The sequence below is a fragment of the Nanorana parkeri genome, unplaced genomic scaffold, assembly GCF_000935625.1.
Source record: "Nanorana parkeri isolate BGI_ZX_2015 unplaced genomic scaffold, ASM93562v1 scaffold20, whole genome shotgun sequence".
NCBI lineage: Eukaryota > Metazoa > Chordata > Amphibia > Anura > Dicroglossidae > Nanorana > Nanorana parkeri.
Window position 1 is genome coordinate 3,590,598 of NW_017306288.1, and position 24,093 is coordinate 3,614,690.

A 24,093-nucleotide genomic window follows, 5' to 3' on the forward strand; every position below is an offset into this window, starting at 1 on the left:
CCTTGGTCTAAATATAAAAGGGAAAGAGTGAGAGCTCCACAACCATATAATTAGTCCAGTACAACTTTAATAATCTTGACACGAAGTCTATAGAAAATATCCAACGGGTTTAAGGAGTTCACGACTCCCCCTTCATCAAGGTTTATACTGACAATGATTGGTGTAAACTGGACAATAAGAACAAAAGAACGCTGGACAGGGCGTGGTTAAAGGAGAATTTTGGAATGAGTGGAATCTACTCATCCCAATAGTTAGAGCCAAGGTGTGACCATTGCAGCGGTCACACCTCAACTCTATAGATCGAGAACTAAACTATCACAGCACCGCTGACTGTTTAGTTCACCATCTTCTCCCTGCAGAGAGTGGTGACTGTTAAACCCCCCCTCTGTATGTCCCTCTAGCACTGACTGGAGGAACAGACAGGGAAAGGGGCGGGCACAGCTGGTCCTGTCTCTTGAGAGGCAGAGCCAGCTGTCAATCAGACAGCTGGGTGGATTCCAACAATAATGTCAGGATCTTTCCTGGCTGCAGCGTGGCTCTGCACTGTCACCATAAAGGCGGGCAATAGCCCGCTATATGCAGAGTTTTGGGTCACAGGAGGACATTAGTAAATGTCCTCCTGTGACCCTAAACAGAACTATGGCCAAAAAAGTTTTGGTTATAGTTCTCTTTGAAATGCTTTTTCCTTGTTGCCTGCTCTCAAACAAATTAGTTACACTACACAGGCTACAATCCTATTAACAACTATCCAAAGAGTTCCTGTCTGGTTATTTTCTTTTAATTCTACCTAAAATCATTGATTGAAAATCATTGCAAATACGCCGCCCAATTTCAATTTTCATAAATGCAATCATACTATCAAATTGGAGTGCAATGTATGTGGGTACCATAGGAGGCTGTAAGTCCCTTTTTTGATAGTTTTTACTCACCTTTATAAAAACTGACATTTTTGAAGTTTGAAATAATGACCAGTATTTGTAATATGACCAGTATTTGTAATATAACTCCTCCCCTGTTGCGAGCTGTTACTGGAAAAGGTGGGGAAAGAGATCATGTCAGCTGTATCTTCATGTGTATTAGCACATAACTGACACCAAGTCAAAGCCAATTAACAGATACATGCAACTGACTCGTTTGAATATAGACGGTCTCCAGTGCAGCAGCTGTTGTTGAACTGTATTTACCAGACAGAACATTGGAGAAGGCCATTCGACACTCTTTATATCTCTACAGGCCTTCTAACATAATTTCAGCAAAACTTTAAACTTTAGACCCTGTTACCAGACCATTAGTTTCAGCAAAAATCTCTCTATAAGGTTATTTGCATTTAGCATATTTTAGGCATGTTATTTACCTGTAAAAACTTCCCTTGTGTAGACGTCCGAAAGCCCTGGGACTGCTGCTGGCTGTCACTTAAGTTACAATCTATAGTATTCTCCTTCACTCCTCCACCTGCTGCTACACAAAAACTTATATAGTGAAGTGAGGGGCAGAAGAACTGGGCATGCACAGATGCTATGCTGGGGATTTGACTGCTCCCGAAGAAGTCAAATTTTCTAGCAAGTTCAAAGGTACATGAAAAGCTGCGTGAACGTGTACAATCCTCCATTTTACTTTTGGATTCGGGTCTTTTTAAAAGTCGATCTGATCTAAGAGAGGCCGGAAGGCTACCATTTACTGACCTTATTTCGAAAATGTGAGTTGCCTGGTTGACATGCCGGCTTCGATACCTAACGTCGGTGACCCAGCACAAGCATGCAGATAAAGAAAGTCAGAAGTCTATATTCTGCATAATTAGGTTAATAACTCAAGGTATTGAACCCAAGCAACTTACATTTGTAGAATGAGTAGCCAGCAATAGTATCCTGCAGCTTTCTTCTGAGGGGCCCCCATGCCTCTAACAGCAAGGCAGATGTCGGGTCTGTGTGCATCCATGTGCAGATAAATTCTGAATCAGGAGAGACGTTATAATTTCCTTTATGTAATCGGTGTTAATAATTATCATGATTCTGTAAAGGGAGTTGGGCACAGACTTATTGTTCAGAGTGATCCCGCATAATCTCCACATGGCAGTTAGTGGGGAACACTCTGATCTCTCTAGAATTGCATCATGTTTTCTTTGGGTAGAAATGCCGGTATAACATTGCTGCTATTGAAAGTTCTCATGTGACCCCAGACAGACCTGGGTTCTCCTTTAAGGACAAACCATCCACTAGGCATGTGCTGAACCCTCATGGGTTAATCTTTGCCATTGCCGTACGTTTCATACAAAATCCTCTTTTATGAAATATTACAGGATGTGAATCACAAGCTCGATTAGTCTCGGGGATTTGCAAAGCAGTCTATAGGCTAGCTTGCTACATAAGGGCCCTAGATGGTTTGTTCAGAAGCGAGAGTGTGAATTGGGTTTTAAGTGACAGTGAGGCTTTCTTTACACTTGCATCATGCTACAAGTAAGCAGGGTGTTTATAAGGGAAGATCTTTTATGGCTGCTTTAACTGCTTTGCTGCCGGCATAGTGCTTATTGGCCCTTCCTGGAAAGGAGAGTGCCACCAGTTGTCAGGTTATAGGATGCACTGTTTTTTTCTGTTTTTTCTTTTCCTTCAGCTTCCCATTCTCTGTCAATTTTTAACACATACTATAATTATCACAGGGTCCCGGACAGCCTCAAAAGAAACATCAACCAGTGCCTACCCGCTTTATACAAGTCGGCGTTAAGTCAGCTGAGGATCTTCCTCAAGGTAAATGTTTGTCTTCGTTTTAACAGGCAGAGGTTTGGCAGAGGAAGTTTTGCTATGCATATGCTAAGTATTCTGACACTGATGTGAAAGTGCATTCTGCTTGGAGGTGTCAGACACCCCTGCTGAAAGAATGTGTAAGATATTCAAACTGTCAACCCCTGAGCTGGCCACTAGATGGCAGCACTGTTTCTTCAACGACACGCGCTGAAGTCATCCAATGTGGTTTTGGCCTATTGTCTGCGGGTTTTTAAGAATTTTAGTCACATTTTTTATTGAGTGCCAAGAAACAATATATTTTGCAACAAAAATTCTCTGCAAAAACGTATTTTTATTTTATTACGACGCTGTTCCTCTGCAGGCGAACAGATTGAACGGTAAGTGGTTGTACTGTATAAAACACCATTTCTTATCTAGCCACAAATACATTGTACTCCAGACGTTTCTGCATGTAATCAACCTTTGGCCTTATGTATGAAGTGTCTAAAATAAAAAGTCAGTGTTCTACTTGGAAAACCAAGGGAACAATCTGGATTCCTCCTCCACACTAGAGAAAATAAATATCATTATTTGAGAAAACAGCGGAAGCCAGGAAACAGTCTCAGTTTGCCCTTTTAGTTGATATAGGTTTTTAATTCTTCTTCTTCTTTTTTTTTTTTTAAGAGGCCCTATGTTCATTTTAAAGAAGAACTCCGGGCAGAATAAATCTTAACCCTTGCAGTGGGGCTATCCCTGCACTGCAAGGCTTAAGAGAACTATGGGATACGTTTTTTTTTATCTCCATAGGGTGACAGGAGGACATATACTAACCTCTTCCCATGACCCAAAGCTCAGTAAGCTCACCATATACTGAGAGCGCCGCAGCCGGGACGAATCCCGACAATACTGTCGAGATCCACCGGGCTGGCTGATTGGCAGCGGGCTCTGCCTATCTAGAGTCAGAGCCAGCTGTGCCCGTCCCCTCCCCCATCTGTTCCTCTAGTCAGTGCTGGAGAATCGGAGCGGGAAGGGGGGGAATCCCTGCGGGGAGCGGTGACTGATCGTCACCACTCTCTGCAGGGAGATGATCGGGAAGTAAGCGAGCGACGGTATGCGTTTGCTCACTTCCAGATCTATTCCAGAGCCAACTTGTGACAGTTTCAATCACTCAACTCATAGTTCTTCTTTAAGTAAACACCTGACAGTTTCAATGTCTCACGTCGGCTCTAACTATGAGGATGAGTGTAAATCACTTACTTCGTAGTTCTCCTTTTTAAGTGCTCGTTTTCGTCTACGATCACAAATAACAAAGATTATACTCACCCCAACATTGGATCTGGCTGGCTGCTAAACTAGTCCCTGCAGTCTCCCTCCCCCCAGGGACCGGTCTAGCAGCTGCGGTTTGGGTGAGTGTTTCTTTGTTATTTGTAACCCTCGAAGGAAATGAGCACTTAACCCTTGTGGTGGGGATACCCACGCACTGCAAGAGTTTAGTAATTTTTTTATCTAGGGATTTCATCTGCTGGGAGTTCTTCTTTAAACTTTCTAAAATGTCACTAGGTATGAACAGCAGACACCTTCCCCAATATAAATTTTGAGCTGAGGTGCTTGGCCATATTGCCCTGCCTCCTCCCCCACCTGCTCCATAATGTTGATAGATGGTATTGCCGTTCAATACTGAGGTGTACGAGGAAGAGGACGTGCGTTATTAACCACCATAGCTAGTCAATAGACATAAGAGTGACCCCACTTTTAGGGATGGATGGTTGAGATTTGGGCATTCATCTTTAGAGTTCCCTGGTTGAAGGTATGCAACCCTTAGGGCTAGTTCACACCAGCCCCAGCGCGTTCCGGCCCGATTCGCTGCAAGCACTATTTTTTCTGACCGCTCCGGACCGCAACGCAGGTATTGATGTGCCACGCCTTCCGGTGCAGGCGATCTCACTGCGGCCGGGGGCGAGGCTGCGGAGCCATTGACTTCAATGCACCATCATGCCCCAGAACGCAGTGAGCCAGCCAGGATGCGATCCAGTGCGTTCAGGCACCAAATCGGGCCAGAACGCACTGGGGCTGGTGTGAACTAGCCCTCAGGCTCCATCCACTCATCTGCAATTCAGCAATTTTATATAGACGCATGTTTTTCTGCGCGTTTGCCGCTACAACTATACTCTTTTATGGACAGAACCCGCTGACATCGCCCGGAAAAACACGCTTGTACTTTTTGCCATGTTGCACATTTTTGTGCCCACGTACAAATGCACAGGTGTGAAGAGCCCCACAGGATTGCATTGTTTTATTGGGTTTTGCGCTTTTACGCACGGAAAACACTAATCTGTGAATGGAGGCTTATACAGCCATCTCTCAAGGTGCATGCTTGACTAGTGATTGTTCAGTGTTCAGTGGTTTAGGTTCATGCCTGTCCTCGAAAATGACAGTTGTGACAGTCTGAATCTGATTTGGTGGCTATGGAGCAATGGTTTTTATCATGCCACAGATACTAGCCCAATGTTTAGTATAGTTACCTTTTGTAGTGGTCAGTTTACCTGTTGTATGTTGTAAAACTACAGCTGGCAAGCGGAGTCCCTTCAAAAGAGGTTGTTTAATAAATCAATTGCATCTTACTAGTAAGGCTGTAGATGCTCTTATGATTGTCACATAGTCCATCTGGTTACTTGTATATGGGTTTTGCTCAGATGAGTACCTTAGCAGAAGAATAGGTCAGGCAGGTCTGATTACTGCTTTTCTCCCTAGATACAGCATGTACAGAAATTAATTTTCTCTTTGTTGACATATATTGCTAATTATTTTATTCTAATAACAACCGATTTCAGTTTGGGTGGATGGGAGCATGCCAAATGTAGTATATTTCTCAGGATCTCCAGTAGTGATCTCTCTGCACCTAAATATCCTGAAGGTGGAGTCATCTCACCTTTGGAGTCCCCTGCAGATATCAACAGAACCTACTGGGCGCTTTTTCTGCTCACCACTCTAAATCTAAAAAAAAAAATGCCTTTAGTTTACTTTAAATTGATCCACAATGCTTATAGAGACCGAGGTGGCTGATGGTTTATTTTAAAGTACTTTTCCTGCTTGTTGAGAATTTGTCAATACTTTAGTGTGCATGATCTGGGAACACCTTCAGTTTACGTTACATGGGCAATATTCATTGGCTCAGTCAGGCTGCTATAATTTGTAGTGATTAATCACTAAACAGATGGGAAAATTGGCTTCCTATGGATTAGGCTACACGCGATTGTACTAGCCTACAGTGGTGTGTGATTTCTCGCTACTACTTGCTACTTGTGTAGCTTACTCCAAAGGAAACCATTTGTTCCACCTGTGTAGCAACTGGCTGCTGATATTGCTGTTTAAAGCAACCCTGTCAGGGCTATAAAAAAAAAATAGAGCCCCTGCAGGAGAACCGGTATTGTACTTCTCTGGAAGCCTATGTCGTCTTCTTCACCATTACAGAGCTGTAGTTGCATTTGTCTCTTCAGCATTGAACCGATGTAGGAGCATTGGATGCCTGTGTGCTCCACCATTCACTGTGGCTCCATGCACCAAGCACTATGTCACCGCTGAGTTCTACAGTGACTAGGAAGTCGGAGTAAGGAACCACGCTGGTGGTGGTTTTGGGAAGGGGGAGAGTCATGGAGGGAAAAGGTGACACAGGCGGCATCCGACCCTCCTGGAAGTTTTGAATACTAAGGTGGTGGAAGCTGCAGCTCTGGAAAGGAGGATAGGTAGGGGAACTGAGCTGTTAAAGAGGGGTGCATATATAATACCTCTTCTATTGCACAAACCATTTACCTCCATTTTATAAGAACCTGACAGGGTCACTTTAATCACTAGCAATTTTTGCAGGTTGATTTAAGCTATTCAAAATCACTTCTGTAGCTCAAATACTCTATACGGTACACCTGTAATCTAGTCCTATTTCAGCATGGCCCCTACATCTCCCAGACCAGAAGCAAACTGTTCTCCATCCTTCTTGCTCTATGTACCACCAAACTCGTAAATCATATCATGTCATTTTCCTAATGTCAAGGTGTGCTTAAACCCTTCCCATCACAAATGCTGTTCTTCGAAACCCTATCTACTTGAGTGTTTGTTCTTCACATATACTTATAGTAGTATTTTCAGGAAGAAATGTGATTTATTAATGCGTTTTATTCTTGAAATAACCCATTTAAAGAAAGTTTATCATTAGCAGAAAAATGTACTGTAGACAAAGTGGAGACTTTGGTACAAATTATGTCTAATTTTGGTCTTTGTGGCACGCTCGAGTCTTTGCTCAGTTTATCCAGCTGTGTTCAGTGATTTAATGCCCTATTATTTATTTAGTGGCAAACCCACAGAGACTGCTTCTATAATGTGACTTTTTACTTTTGGCCGATGCAATATTTTCGTTTATTTGAGGTCTGTGGAAGAATGGCCCCGACCATTTTTCATTTGATTGATGATGTGGATCGGCTAGAATGAATGCTTTTTCTTCTTACTGCGTGCAGAAAAAGGATTTAAGATCTGGCTGCGTGACTCTAAAATTATAAGGAACCCTTTCACACTTATCTAAAGGGTATATTCATACCAAACACATCTTAACCCCTTTGCTTGCCTATCACCCTATTGCTATCAATCTCTATGGAGGCAAGTATGGAGGGCACATTCTTGCAAAGACCAATGCGGATTTTAAGGCTAAAATACTAATTTGCAGGAGCCAGATGAGCACAAAGTATCCTCCATAAGAATCTGTTGGCAAATCATTAAAGTGATGCTATGACTAAGGCTTAGCAGGACTAAAACGTGTTTTTATGGACTTTACAGTATGAAATAAAGAGGCATTTGGAGGAGATTCCTTGTTTGCTCCCATCCTGCTTTAAACTGATGTGCATCCTTGGAAAGCGGATTGTTTCCTTGCACCATGGTGGTTAAGTGCGGGGTGTAATACGAGGTCAGAGCGGTGTATTCCAGGACTAAATTATTAAAGGGGAAAAATGTATCTTCACCCTTGCAGTAGGATTACCCCCACACTGCAAAGGTAAAGTGCTCGTATTCGTCTTGTTTGTAGAATAAAAAAGTTATACTCACCCCAACCTCGGCTGGCTCTTAGACCAGTTCCTCCAACCTGTCTCCACCTGTCCCATACACTCAGTGGGGAAGCTAGACATTCTGTCATCCATGGCAAAGGCTCAGAGAAGTTCTCCATCGACACACCCAGTGGCGCGCCCCTCCTCAAGCTTATTGCAAACACACACATTGCTGACATATTGGATTTCGTCCTCTCTCTCTAAAGAGGCGTAATCATTCAAATGTATGTCTGAGAAAATGTTAATGCGTCCAGTACATCTACATCCATACAGCAGGACTTGGGAGCTGTGTGCACTTCTAGCAGATCAGTAGGTATTTTTGTGTACTTGCAGAGTCTTTTAAGGTAAAAGCCGCATGGCTACTGGTGTGCGTGTGCCCGGGCAGTGCTGATGCGCTTAAAGAGGAACTTTACCCATATCTTCAAAATAACAACAAAGACACCTTTACGAATGTTTAGTAATGACATTCTACAAACACATACTTCTAGATAATTGCCGGCTTTTTATTTTTGCATACCATTTTTTTTCTCTTAGTCTTCTGACGGGCCATTTTTACTAAGGGCAGGTTACTAGATCTCCCTTTACTTCCTGTAACTCTGGCATATGTGATTAGAACGTGTGACCATGCACATAATCATCTCAGGGAATTAAATGCCTTTCCCGGAGATCTCGTGATCTTAGAGATTTCCCAGCAATGCTCTGCTGATGTAACCTTCCCAGAATGCAGCGCTTTGGCACAATTACATCAATTTTGCCAAAGAGGACCAGGAAGTAGAAAAAAAGAAATTGTAAGTAAAAGAAAAAATATTTGTTTAGTTAATGAATGTAAGATGATTTCATATCAGCACGCAGAGCTGTATACTGATGTGATTTTTAGTCAAAGGAGGTAAAGGTCCACTTTAATCTAGCAGCACATCACACAGTTTTTGTTATAACTTTATTGAAACGTTACAAGTTTTCTATGGGCACAAAGTGGTGCAATGCGGTTGTACCTCATTTCAATTGGTGTGCTTAATAGAAGTATTGCATGCCATACTTTTTTTATAGTGCACAACACTGCAACACGATGCCGTGAATTGTACCCACCTGTAATAAGGCAAATGTGCCTTGTATTGCGCTCGGGCTGCGCTGGAAAAAAGGGCCAGCACAGCCTGAAAGCATATGGTGTGAATGGGCTCTAAAACATGGGAAATTACTATGTATTGGAGAGTTGTACTGTTTATTTTATTTTTTTCCCCTGGCTTACACTTTAATTTGCATTCACTTAGCAATTACAACAGCTCCCATTCAAAACCATATCCCCCCTCTTCCATTAGAGCGGTGTTCTTCTTTAAACAGCCTCTTCTTTCTGACACTTACTGGAAGACATATTTTGAACAGGTGGATCTCCCCTTGTTCCTGGAAAAAAAGAAATACAGAAAATAAAAACTTGCTTCTTTACTTTTTCTACCACCTTGCTTCCTTTCTGTTTTTGAAGGACTTATGCGTGCGGAAAGCCAGTCCACGCTCCATTTAAGATCGGCTATATTTCCATCAGCAATGGAACAAATTGAGTCTTGTATTGTAGGAAACAGTGCAGAGGATTGACAGGAAACATTAACTCTTAAGATTTCCTAAATCGTACGCACACAACAATTAGGAATAATGAGGGATGCTTGTACATTTGGGCTGACAGAAACAGAAAAGGCTCTGTCTTTTATTTTGACCAGCTTGTGATTGCTTTAATGCCTTCCCTGCTGTAAGTCGCTGGCTCGGCAATCCTCCAGTCTGGACCGAACGGCTGAAATAAGACATTCTTGTTCCTGGCTTTGGCAAATCATTGTCCCTATGGTTTCCTACTGGGTTTGCGCTGGAACAAAGTCAACAAGCCTCTGTCAGGCTCACTTTTCAAGTTTTAATAGAGGTTTTTTTTTGGATGTGGGGACAGTGGGAGACGGAGTCCTGACCGTCTGAGCGCTCATTCTGCGGTTAAGCACACAGCGCGGCTTGTATGTGCAGGTCACAGAGCTACAATGCGGCTTCCTCAATGAATTCTTCATCCGCTGATTCTGACAAGTAGAAACCGTTTGTTTTGCTTCACGACCGCCTGTCATGTTCTTTATAGAGCAAACCACCCGTAGCATGCATGAAAAGGACAGTTTTGCTTTGCATTTCTTACACTCCAAAAGCCACCATTTAAATTTGATGACAAAGCCTTAAAGCCTCCTGCCAAAAGCAGGGTTTTTTTTTTTTTGTTTAAAGTAGAATTTTGGTCTCCCATTTAGAAAAACAGATATTTTGTAACACTTCATTATAATGGCATCTGCACTTAGTGTTCTTTGTCCTCTTGCAAAGTTCTACAAATACTGAGCCAGCCAGTGAAGGCAACCTAATGCAGTTTTCTGTGATGGGGTGACAACGAAGCTGCACTGCTCCTGAATTCAGAGTAGAGTTGCTACTTCCACTCCAGTGGGATGAAAAGATGTTGCAGGGGGTGTCACTATCAGCATTGTTACTGGTAAGTAATAAGCCTGTAGATTGTAATTGAGCACCTGGCCACACCTAGTCCCGCTCACTGCTTTCTAGATTGACAGCACTTCCTCTGTTGCTGAAACCCTCCCACTGTGATCTGCAGTGTCTGGGAGAGAATCACGTGAGACACAAATGAGTGACGATTTAGCTCAGTCATTGAAGGTAAAGGAAGTTTTTTTGTTTAGGCTTGTGAATCACATATTAACTGAACTAAAGACTTGTTTAGACTGTCATGCAGAAGCCTTCAGATGTCCATTAGGTTGGAAAGCGTTGGGATCTCTGTCAGGTGTTTACTTAAAGGAGAACTATGAGTTGAGTGATTGATTGAAACTGTCACACGTTGGCTCTGTTGATCGGGAAGTGAGCGAACACATACCGTCGCTTGCTCACTTCCTGATCAACTCCCTGCAGCGAGAGGTGACTGTCAGTCACGGCTCCCCACAGGGATTTCCCCTCTCCGATCCTCCATCACTGACTGGAGGAACGGACATGAGAGGGGGCCGGTACAGCCTACCTTCTCAATGTGCCATGTGAAGTAAATAAACCAGTTAATACTGCCAAAAACCACTCTGGTATATTATTTCCTTGGATCAGGTGACAGCGCTGACACAGTCCTACTGAAATGGCAATCCAGCATTGTCACCCTTGTATCTGCAATGCACCGTAGAACCACAGAAGCATATGCCAACGCCCCCAATATTGGCACAGTACCTTGGTAGAAACCCTCCCCTCTATGTCTGGCATATCACCTACTGTCTGTATGGCAAGGGATGCTGCGAGTTAAAGTCCAGGTAGTTAACCCACACCTATACCTTGTATTACATGCCTCAGAGACCCAGCAAGCTGTAAAATTTGTTTATCATTTGTATATAGTATACCTAGTTTGGTTGTGACAGTTGGAGGAAGAATAGACTATCTGCAGTCTCTAATGACAGGAGATGCCCACAAATCTGATGGTATTGAGATCATGTGCTGATCTTTGGCCAGGCGTAAGCTCATATAAGCTTCAAAGTTGCCTGAAAATGACCAAATGTGAATGTGGAATAAATCAGTATTAAATCAAATGATATTAAAAATCAGATGGTTACACACATGTAAACCTTTAAAACAAAGTAAACTTTTTTGACCTTTAGTGAAAAGTCTGTGTTAATCACATGGCGATATCTGGGCTCTGTAGCAGGCTTCACATTGGAGTGGTGCCTATGTATGGCGTGTGGTGACTAATATGCTCAGTGAATTACGTCTTTGGACGCAGTAAAGTGTAGGTTGCATTGGCTGGCCTCCTGCAGCATAATCTTAAATGGGAGCAGATGGCAATAAAGAGATTGTGACCGATTCCGTTATCATTGTACGCACATTCCTTTTTAATGAAGGAAAATAATGTGTTATTGCCAGCCAGCGTGGCATTTCTACCCACGCGTTAAATGCTTAGCTCATGATACATTTTTTGCTACCCTTTTAATGACTACATAAAGCTTTTAGGGCAGTTTTAAAAAGTGTTATTTTTAGATAAAGGATACTCAGTGGTAAAATTGTTGCCTGTTGTGAGAGTTGTTTTTTTAAGGTAGTCTCACATGACAGCAGTTATTAGAGGTGCCATTTCCCTAATTAGCAGTATAAATCAACCCGGCTTATTTATGAAGGTTGTGGATAGTGTGACCACAATGGCCAAAGTGCATTAACCAATGGTAATACATTAAGTTTTAAGTTGCTGTACTTAGATCAGTTGCAAATAAGCTCAGATTGGTTGTTAAGGATTTCTGCAATGTGTGTATAGTCATTACAATCTGTACTGCCTTATTTATTGAAGGCCAGATAATTGATCTGGTCATTTACAATCTACTATTCAGCCAAAAGTTTGCGGACACCTGACCATCACACCTATGTGAGATTGTTGGACATCCCATTCCAAAACCATGGGCAATAATATGGAGTTGGCCTCCTTTTGAAGTTATAACGGCTTTTACACTTCTGAGAAGGATTTCCATAAGATTTTGGAGTGTCTCTGTGGGAGCTTGTGCCCATTCACTATTCAAAGAATACTAATGCTGGATGAGAAGACCTGGCTTGCAATCAGTTTTTCTCAAAGGTTTTTGGTGGGGTTGAGGTCAGGGCTCTGGGCAAGCCACTCATTTCCTTCACACCAAACCATGTCTTCATGAACCCGACTCTGGGTACAGGGCTACCGTCATATTGGGCTTTCTCCCAAACTCCCACGAGTCTCAATATCTGGTACAAAAGAAGTATGCAGTGGTTCTCCAAGAGGATGACTGTTACGCATTGTACTATACACCAAATTAACCATATGCAATGCGACATAAGTTAATTTAACATGCAGTGTGCCAAAATAAGATGTCACATGCGACCGTCCACAACTAACAATGTTCGTTTATTTGGCCCATAGTGTTTTCTTTCTGATTTGTATTGAGCAAGATTTAACAAAAGTGATACAAAATATATCAGATCGGGGAGGGGGGAATCTCTGTGGGGAGCTGTGGCTGACAGTCACTGCTCCCTGCAGGGACATGAACGAGAAGTGAATGAGCGACGGTATGTGTTCGATCACTTCCCGATCTATTCAGCCGATGTGTGACAGTTTCATTGTCACAAGTTGGCTCGATCTATGAGGATAAGTGATTTTCACTCACCTCATAGTTCTCCTTTAAGATGCTAAAGCTAATGCTTACAATACACATGATAAGGCTGGAAGTCACAGGGATCACGGTGTATAATTAGGAACACATGAGAAAGTGATATAAGCAAGAAGTATAGGGAGAGAGCCCAGTTCAGTCAGAGGTGGAAAGAATTGACGATTTGGGGCTGTGCCCCTTCATCATGCCCTTGCAATTTTGGATACATAGTGTATGCGACCATTAGGATGAATGAACAGCATTTTTCTGCATGGCTCATCTGACATTTTGATGCAGCACAGAAGGGGAGAGAAGGGAAAAATGCTGATTGATTACAGACTTTTATGCATTAACAATCTTTCACAATGCCTGTAAGTGTTTAGCACTCAGTAGTTAATCCTTAACATTGGCAGATTTCTCGTAAATTACATAGTTACATAGTATTTGAGGTTGAATAAAGACATTAGTCCATCAAGTCCAACCTATTAGGATCTCGTTCTAGGAGTAAATGTACCCCTGTATATTACGGTCCCTTAAAAAATCATCCAAAAGTTTCTTGAACAATTCCACGTTTTTTCCTGAAATCACCGCCTGTGGCAGTGAGTTCCAGACCCTAACTGCTCTAACTGTGAAGAACCCCCTTCGCCCCTTGTGCTGGAATTTTTTTCCCACCAATTTTAGGTGGTATGATTGAGTATGTTGCATGTCTTTTATTACTAGGCTGCATGAGCAACCATAGAATCCCATATATGATTTCTGAATAAACTGCTTACAAGACCATCAAGAGCCAAGTAAGGACAATAAATGGTCAGTCCACCCAGAATAGATACTAGGGATGCACCGATACGGTTTTTCGGAGTACAAGTACTGATATTTTTTTTTCGATAATCGCCAGTACAGAGTACTTGTGCCCCAATTATCGGGAAGTTGGGCAGCAGATCATGACCCATCGTCCGGCTTCCTGATTGCCTGTGAAGCCAGTGTTCTTGCAAAAGAACACCGGTTTCAGAGGCTGCCTGGCTTGCTGACCAATCAGTAAGCCGGTACACGAGTCATGATGTGCTGCCCGGCTTCCTGATTGGTTAGGAAACCAGGCTGCCTACCAACACGTGAAGCTGGCTTCCTAGCTAATCAGAAAGCCAGGCGGCACATCATGACCTGCCTCCCGGCTTCCTGATTGGCTAGGCAGCCTGCTTCACGTGTTGCTAAGCAGCCTGGCTTCCCAACCAATCAGGAAGCTGGGTGGCACTTAATGACCTGCCTCCCGGCTTTCTGATTGGTCAGCAAGCCAGGCTGCTTGGCAACAAATGAAGCCGGCTTCCTAGCCAATCAGGAATCCGAGAGGCAGGTCATAACACACCATTCGGCTTCTTGATTGGAAAGGAAGCCGGCTCCATGCTTCCTCGGCACTGCTGGTCAGAGGGAGATCTCCGTTTGACCAGAAGTTCCCTTATCGGAGGTAAATATCGGAGCATTTGGGCGAGTTGGGTACGTGTACTCGCCCAAATACTCGGTATAGGCACCAATACTAGTATCAGTATCCCTAATAAATACTCACATTTTTGAGTGGACATAGGTGTGCTGAATTATCCATTGGCTTGTATCTACCATGGACTCTGGATTTGGTTATTGCTTCCTCAGTTACTGTCTCTGCAGCAGCAAGAGTCTTAGTCGCACTGCTGTACTCTCCATGCTGTAAAATAAATCCAGTGGGTGTAGTGGAGGAGACGGACATCAAGGCATTGGATAAAACCAAAGAGCCTTTTCACATCGACTTTCTGATCAGATCTGTCCATCAGTTTTTCATGCGGATCTGATTGGAAGCCCAATGTTAGTCTATGGGCAGCCAGATCTAAATGGATGGGCAGCCAGTTACCCCCGTCTCCAATCGGGTCAGGAAAAACAAATAAATCAGAGTCCCATTTCGCCAGACCTGATCATGCTGGATCAGGGCTAATCTGATGTAAACAGACACAAGTCCATTTACATCCGACTCCCCATGGGCCAACATGGGTCTGGTAATTTAGTTTTTTTCCCCTTTTCGAAAGATGAAGGAAAAAAACTGGATGGACATGATCTGTTCTGATCAGTAGGGGATCTGTGCATGGATGCCCTCCTGTTCAGACCATGTGAAAGGGACCTAAAAGTGTTGTGCTACATAACTGTTTAATCAGTGTAATATTGTTCTTTTATACAAAAGAACAAATCTATACTCCAGAGGGTGACAACATTATTTAAAGCCTGCACCCTCTGCTTCCAGCTTGTGGAAAGCCTACTACCCCTGCAGTTCATTAGGCTATGAATGATTGTCACACAACTATAAGTATAGCTAAAGCCAACCCTTTATTTTTAATTTTTATAGAGTAGGGAAGGGTTAAACCCAGTCTATGTTCTATTGGAGAGATTTCTCTTTACTTCCTGTCCAGGAGATACAACAGGAAATTAGAGGACATCTCTTCAATGTAAGAGAAATCCTTTTTTATAATGTTGCCACTGCAACAAATGTCCCCATTGGAACGATTTACATTTCATACCTGTTCCAGTGACTTCTCCCTCACTTTTGGTCCTAGTGACCATGTCATAAGGTGACATAGAAAGCAATAAAAAAGAAAAACTTGACAGGGTTGCTAATGCTAACTGTTCTCTGCTCTAGCCAAAAAAAGCTTTTGCTTTAGATACACTTCCATGTATCCTCCCTGTACTCGTCTCTTGTAAGCTTTGTAAACACCTTTTGTATCCAGCTCCCAGTGCCTGAAGCATGTAGTAGTGTCTGCTTGGTAATACTCCCACTTCCAAAAGTAGTTTCCAGTTTGCAGATAACTATAAGAACTAGTGTAAATAATAATTTCAGAGTGTTAAGCTAGTTGTAGTTAAAGCAATGTTTTCCTTGATCCTTCTTAATATGTCAGTCTGTACTTTTTTCTATATGAACCATCTTGTGATTTTGGTTTAATGGCCCTTCAGTAGCTAAATGACAGAAAGAGGGAGAGGACCGGGCTTTCCGAAGATCAGTGAACAGTGAAGCAGTGTTCTCTGCACACTTTCTTTTTATGGTGTCAAGACGGATCACCCTAAGGTGCCTTTTTCATCTTCCCCAGATATAAACAAAGTTTGTATATTAACAATGAGTAGTTCTGTTCCAGCCTGTCAGTATGGTGGATGTGCAGCTGTAGAACATCACAGACATGAAAGCATATCCTGTCCACCCCTTCGCACCCTAACCTCCCCACCTTCCTAGCACACAAGAGGAGATCTATCCTTTTCCCCTGTATTGATCATCTAAGCCAGAATACTTTCTCATGTTGTACAAGAAGACGGTGAATATTTTTATTATATTCCATGGGGTGCTTGTGTTTTACTAGATGGTGACACTTAGTATAATTTAGGTACCGAATTTGCACCAAATACTTGTATGAAACGTCTATATGCAAAGCAATATACATGTAGATACACTCAACAAATGAGAAAGAAACCTAGAAGTAAAAGTAAGTAATCCAATTCTTCTTGTACAGCTAGAGGTGCCCATAAAAGATGGCAGTGAAACAATCCAAGTACCTTGCAATTCTTCTCTAAGACGAACATAAATGGGCATGCTCTGCCCTGTGGAGTTCTAGGTTTTATCCTTGGGTCTGGCTGCATTTCCCTCTGGCATGAAGGTTACTGCTAGACCAGAGCTGGACTGATCACCAGGTAGAGGCGTATGTACTTTAAAATGCGTCTATGGCGTCATGCCCAACTCCTGGCAAGCAGTGACACCAATGGCTGCCAGCAGCTGGACGGGACACTATGGTCTGTGTCCCGACAAGCTCCTGGCAAGCAGTGACATCACTGGTTGCCAGGAGCTGGGCAGGATGCCGGCCACAGTGAAAAAAAGTCAATTGTCTCCGTAAGTCAGCAAACTTTTGATGACTCACGGAGTGGCGCCCCACCCCTTCAAGTGGCACCCAGGGCATGTGCCATACCCTGAATACACCCCGGCAGTAGGCCTCATGGTCTACAGTTTATTTTCCTTGCATAGTGATTTTCTCCCAAGTAGAGTACTGCTTGGCTTTTTTGAAGCAAAACTCCAGCCAGAAATAATGAGATAAAAATAAATAGCTCATTAACTGATAACATACCTAAACCAGCTGCAGTTTTCAGCTTCAGTTGAGAGATTTTCCCAGCAGTCTGATAGTCAGTATTATTCAACCACTTCCTCTAAACCCAGGTCATCCTGGACCCGCCCCAGCCTGTGACAGGACAGTGAGAGGAGAAACGGCACAGTGATGAGCTCTCTTCTATCGGCATGTGTTTTGTCAGCCAAATGATTGGCTCCTTGTGCTGCTACTTCCTCTCAGACATCAACCATGTTGTGGAAAGCAATCAGACAACTGGAGGGTGGTGCAGATGTGCACCTAAGTAGATGAACTGACATTTAGTCACTTTGAAATATTCATTTATTTATGTTTTGCTATTTGGTCACATTTCCTATTAGTTAATTTATTTCCCTTTTAAATGCAGTTTGTTATACATGACTATTTGAGTATTTTTCATATATTGATCATTCAAAGCATTTATTTTCCTATGTACTGTACGTGTTTGATCAACAGGGACACAGTATTATAAAATAAGCGTGGTACAATCATTTTTTTTTTTTTTTTTTCAAATTTTTGGTGATTATTGATGGATACAAGTGCTAGCTACTACAGTTTAGGTCCAATAACCAGAACACGGAAATCATTGTCTTTAATAGGAATTATATAGCACCCCTGTTTGTGTAGTGCTTTATAATGTAAAGGGTGACAGTACAGTTACAATACAGAGAGGGTTAGAAGGGCCCTGCTCGTGAGAGCTTACAATCTAAAAGGGAGGGGCGAGTGATATAGAAAGGCAATGACTGAGTCGATAGAGCAGGTAAAAAGCTCAGTTATTGGGTAGAAACTGAATAGGCTTCTCATGGTTATGCACCTTGTATATTATCATATTGTATTATTGTAATATTTATTACCACTAACCCGGAAACTTCTGTGATTGACGTTATTTATGTGATTTATCTGTCTACGCTGCAGCCACACATTGCCTTCGCACCCAGACATTCCCTAACCTGATACAGCTGAAGATCTTATCAATACCTTCATTGAGCCAGCGTGCCTCGTATGTGACGGCTGTGACACACTCTGATAAGTTGAGATCACCCAGCTTTGTGTCAGCTGGTCCTCATTTCCTGGCTGAACATTCAGGCATCGTGGCTACAACGCATCGCACATACACTTGCTGATTAGATTATGAGTTTTCTTTTTCAGCACCATTACATTCCAGAGACTAAACAATAACATTTAAAGCAGGGACAGCAATTCGGTTCACAGTGCCTCCTAGTAGTGTTCTGTCTGCTGTGCCGGACGGGGCCACACACAGGCAAATTCTGCTGCTGGGTTGGACAGTCCAACAAGAGATTGAGTGTTGGCCAGTGAAGGCTCATAGAACAATGGCCAAAGTAGGTGAGATCTTATTTTTTTGGGACCAAGTTTGTTTATGGCTTCTATCTTCACTGTATTCCATTGGAGGGGATTTCCATGTCTGGTTTCAGTACCTAGAACCTCTGACGCAGAACAAGAATATAGAAAAGGACAACTTTCGTCTGACTTTCCTGACCTCTAGACTTGTTGCAGGCCTTTGACTTCGAAATGATTAAAGCTAGAAGGCCCGACAGTGTAATAGCCAGGGAACTATCCTTTGTAGAAGGAGGTCAGCAATTGCAGCTTCCAAAATGCATTCAGGAAAGGGCCACTTTTCAGGGCTTGTTCACACCAAGCGTGGAGCAGATGCAGAGCAATTACAGAACGTATCAAACTGTGTCCAATGGTATTTTGGGCTCTGGTTTACACCAGAGTGTTCAGTTCCAGAGCATGTGGGAAAAGTGCAACATGCCCTATTTTTTCTGCTCTGGAATGCACCAAAACGCATGCAAACACATCAAGAATGCATGCAAACACCCTGGAACACACTGAAAGCCCATTTTAGGCAAAAAAAAAAGTCCAGAACGCAGCAAAAATGCGGCAAAGCACACTGCAGTGCATGTGCAGAAACTAATGCAGATTTGGTATACAGTTGGTGTAAGCAAGCCCTTATGGGTTAGGTGTCCAAATAAGCGCAGCGCCTTTAACTGTTGGAGCTCAGAGCCCAATGCTAAAAACTACCATTATATTAAAGGGGGGTTGTTAGGATGAGGCAGCAATTAGTATGTGGTTGGGCATCTTCTGTCGTCATCATTGATTCCCATCTAGTATGCAATGTTTGTCAATAGCATTATAGCAAACTGGCAGTGGATCATATTTACCCTATCATGCGTGTTACTATATCAGGTATTGTGGTCATTATAAGGGGTTTCCACTGTCACTGTTGAATTTTTTATTAATTTTATATAATGGAGATTGTAACAAGAGGAGCTGGAACACACAAAGGTTGGTGGAGCACTGAAAACTCCTAAGGGGACCTAGAGAGTTGGGAATTATGGTAGAGATCTCATTGTTGAGTACCCAAGACCTTTAAGTTGCCAATTACTTTCTTAGCCCACCAGGCTCCTAAAACTGATATGTGACTTTTGGGGGGACTGAACCTTTAGGGCCCATTCACGCCACATCCAGATAATCTCCAGACCAGATTGCTTCCTTAGCCAAAATGCATCCTAATGTATCCCTATGCTATTTCTGGCCTCTGTTCACACCAACACAGTCCATTCCAGACCAGACAAATACTGCATGTCTCATTTTGTCTGGTGGGGAATGCACTGGAACTCATGGAAACTCATCAAAACCACATGCAAACGCACATGAAGGCCCCTTTTAGGCTAGCAAAAAAAAACACAGCTCGGAACGAGGTAAAAACACAATGCACTGTGCGGTCCAGATTTGGTCCGGAAAATGGTGTGAACCTGCCCTTAAGGGATGAACTGCACTTGATTTGTGTTTATTAATGAGAACAATAACATGTCTAGGCAGTTTGAGCTAAACCAGAGATTGCTCTGTTTTGGAAGTGTTTAAAGTAGTATTAAACTTTCAAACTTGTTTACAATAATGAGTTCAGATCAACCAAATATACATTGCTCAGCAAAGTATATCCTTACAAGTTTACCAGAAATACTTAGTTATATTTACAAACAACTGACTCTATCTCTCTCAGTCCTGTTTCCCTGAACTTCCTGTCCAGTACAAGATCACAAGGTAGAGCGCAGTCCCCACAATTATCTATCTCCTAGCTGGGAGGAAGGAGGAATGGGAATGGATTGCCTTGCTGTGCCTGTGTGTTTATGGAGAGACACACAGCTTACTAGCACACAGAAGGATAACTCTATAGGACCCTACAAGGGAAAGGAGCCACCCTAAAACAGGAAATCTGGAACAGTGCTCAGAGGACCAGCCGCTTCTGCAGAAAGCTAAAACTATTAAACATCAAGAACCAGCATCCATTGTAAGTGATGTAATCAGCAATTGAGATCCTTTTTGACTTTAATATTACTGTGTTTCCCCGAAAATAAGACAGTGTCTTATTTTTTTTTTTGCACAAAATAAGACACTAGGTCTTATTTTTGGGGGATGTCTTACCTGGCTGGGGGAGGACTGGACGAGGTCCCGGAAGGCGGCGTGCTGTTGCCGGTCCCGGCGGATGTCGCTTCCATCGTGCGTGCGTGAGCTGCGGCCGGCGGGCGTGTGGGCGGGGCAGGAGCTGTGGCCGGCTGGCGTGTGGGCGGGGCTGGAGCTGCGGCAGGCTGGCGTGTGGGCGGGGCGGGAGCTGCGGCCGGTTTTTACACAGTTATGTGCCGCTTCCCCGAAAGTAAGACCTAGCGGATTTCTGTAATATAAGACCTACCACCGAACTAGGTCTTATTTTCGGGGTAGGTCTTATATTACAGAAATCCCTGAAGATAGCGCTAGGTCTTATTTTCGGGGTAGGTCTTACTTTCGGGGAAACACGGTACTTAAATTATAACATTACAGGAGGACCTGGATAAAATAGGGAAGTGGGCAGCTATATATATGGCAGATGAGGTTTAATGTTGATAAATGTACAGTAATGCACTTTGGGGTTAAAAATAGGCAAGAGGAATACACATTAATGGGTACTCCTCTAGGGAAGTCAGAAATTGAAAAAGATCTAGGGGTCATTGTAGACTACAGATCGAACAATAGCTTGCAATGCCAGGCTGCTGCAAACAAAGCGAGCAGAGTACTGTCTTGTATCAAAAAGGGAATGTACTGCAGAGACAAGGCTATAATTGTTAGACTTGTGCGCCGTCAAAAGATTTGTTCTGTTTCGTTTCGGAATATCCGTTATTTCGTAATTCGTAACTGAACTCAATTCGGATTCGTACGAAATACGAATTTTCGTTAGTGGTGGTTATATTTTCGTCACGTTACGAACATTCGTTATGATAAAGTTACCATCAACCATCAACTTTTTACCTTCAATATAACGAATGTTCGTAACGGAACGAAAATACGTCAACGTAATTTCGTATTTCCTGCCTGTATTGTAATGCAACTCTCAGCAGCAGAAGAGAAAACCTCTGATTGGTCAACCAAAACGAATTCCGTTAACGGATTCCATATCCGAATTTCGTATTAAAAAGAAAAATACCATCAACTCCAATATAAATGTACTTTGCTTCTTAACTTTAATATAACGAATGTTCTTAACGCAGCGAAAATACGTCAACGGAATTTCGTATTTCCTGCCTGTGTGTGTAACTGTGTATTGTAATGCATCAGCGGATCCGTATCTCGGATTAAAAAAAAATCTTGTCATGTTGTTCAACCTCATTTACAGGGGTAATATTAGTTCCTGTTTCAAAGAAATTCGGATCCGAAATTCGTTAACGGAATTTCGTATTTCGTATATAATTCGGAAACTGCCATTCGGATTTCGGATGCTTCGGAATTTCAGGAAAATTCGTACGAATATCGATTCGTAACGAAACGAATCGCACATGTCTAATAATTGTGCCACTTTATAGATCACTAGTAAGGCCTCATCTGGAATATCCAGTTTTGGTCACCAATACACAAAGGGTGTCCTTGAGCAGGAAAGAGTCCAGAGAAGGTCAACTAAAAAAATTAAGGTGAGATTAAGTGGGGACATGATTTTGATGTACAAGATGTTCAATGGGGATAGCAACATCAGCAATAAACTTTTTACAGTAAACTCCATAACAAGACTAGAGGCCACCACCTAAAATTAGTGGAGAAAAGATTTAACCACAAGGGGCATAGGGGATTCTTCTCAGTTAGAGCGGTTAAAGTCTGGAACTCTCTTACACAAGCAGTGGTATCAGCCTAGAGTATTGAATCATTCAAAAAGCATTGACAATTTCCTTAGAGACCATAACATACAGGGGTACAGGTACCCTTAAAAACAAGATCACACAGGGACTCATACACACATATACACATGCAGAATCACATACATACACGCAATCGGTTGAACTTGATGGACCTATGTCTTTATTCAACCTCAAATACTATGTAACCATGTAATTTTAATTTATTTTGGTGGGGTTCTGCCATCATCTGCTCTACACATAGCATGTTCTGCCCGACCAAACTAGGAACAGTAGGCACATGACCAGGCCATATACCAGTACGGCTAGAACTTACAGCCCTATATTTTCCAATTATACTAAACACATCACTTGGGGAGAACAATAGAATTGATTGTCCCATGCTGCAGACACACACAAATGCAGTCCGATTTTCCATCCTTGTGTTGTATTAGGTAGGAGAGTTATTTGCTCTTCCGTAACAATGACGACAACTTCTTGCAGTATAAAGGGGTAAAGAGTGGTAAAAATTTAAAGCCGTAACAGTTCTATGCTGCCCTTGTGCAGACATGGTCTCATACCTTGCTGTGTATGTGACAGATTCTCTGCTGTGCAGAATGACAAGCCTGTGAGAGTTGTGAAGTGTTTTTCCAGGAAGTGCGGTTTGTTACTTACTAGTCAAATGGTAGAAGTGAGGTCAGTATTTTTTTTTTTTTCAGTCAGTGTGAATCTCAGTATGAAAGGTAACACTGTGCAAATTACAATGTGTTTGTTTTACACCAGACACCTTTAAAGTGCTTTGACTGGATCCAATTTGTATTGCATTTACTGGCTCCATCAAAGTCGTGTTTGGAATTTTGCAAAGCAGCATCCTCTCCAGTGCACTGAATTATTTACTATATGGTGACATGTAGCAAATACACCTGGCTTTGTTCTGCCTTTGAAAATAGAAGTAAACTCCTGTCATCATTACCCTGAAGGCTGCTTTAGAACGTTCAGTCCTTGTTCCAACAGTTTGCTTACAGTATATTTAGATTACACGAGGCTCAATTCAAGAAGCTTCAACACTAGAATAAGGATCTTTATTGTAAGATCCTTATCCTGGTGTTTGAATTGAGCCTAAAGTCTGTTCTTTTGCAACTTGTATAACATCTGTACTAAACTTCTCCTGCCTGGATATTGCTGTCCAGCTATGCACAAAGAGATTGGGCCACCCAACCCCTTTTTCTTTTAATCTGTGAGTGGCAGGATCTGCTGAAGATTTGTCTGAACAGATACACTGAAATTACTTTTCTGATTCTGGTTTTTCTACCTAGTATGTCATTGTCCCAGCATAAATACAGTAAGGCCCCATGTTGCCCCGTACAGCATGAAGGGCCATTTATTGATGCGCTCGGAGGTGCAGGAAGAAATGTGTAGACAACTTCTGTAAGTCTATAGAGTCGCAGGAGCTGTGCGCCCTCACACGCTGCTGCCCGCAGCTCTGAGTGCATGGAGCTGCATGGACCTAGATCCATCATGTCTGTGTCCAAGGCCATATACTGTTCATGTGCGACTGTCAAAATTCTGAGCTGCTGAAAGTAGCATGTGAGGATGCACAGCTCCTGCATCTCCATTGACTTACATGAGCTGCCCAGACACATCTTCCTGCAGTTCTAGGCACATCAAAAAATGGCCCTTCATGCTGTATGAGGCAATACACGTCATGTGAATTAGGCCTAAGGTACAAACATCGATTCTAGAGCTGCAACAGTTATTCGATTAAGTCGATTAAAATCGACGATGGAAAACGTTGTCAACGTTTTCCATCGTCGATTCGTCGGCTAAAATTCAAATTTCCCGCTCGCCGCTGCTTA

General features: G+C 42.6%; 1 protein-coding gene across 1 annotated transcript in view; it reads left to right on the forward strand.

The window, feature by feature from the left end:
- KIAA0586 (KIAA0586 ortholog) overlaps nucleotides 1-9,863 on the forward strand; it is a 67,715-nt gene extending 57,852 nt beyond the window's left edge. The window contains exons 30-32 of the mRNA XM_018562187.1: nucleotides 2,654-2,741; nucleotides 3,235-3,237; nucleotides 9,778-9,863. Coding sequence (XP_018417689.1) covers nucleotides 2,654-2,741; nucleotides 3,235-3,237; nucleotides 9,778-9,863 — 177 coding nt within the window. The remainder of the gene's footprint in view (nucleotides 1-2,653; nucleotides 2,742-3,234; nucleotides 3,238-9,777) is intronic.
- Nucleotides 9,864-24,093: the final 14,230 nt, after the last annotated feature.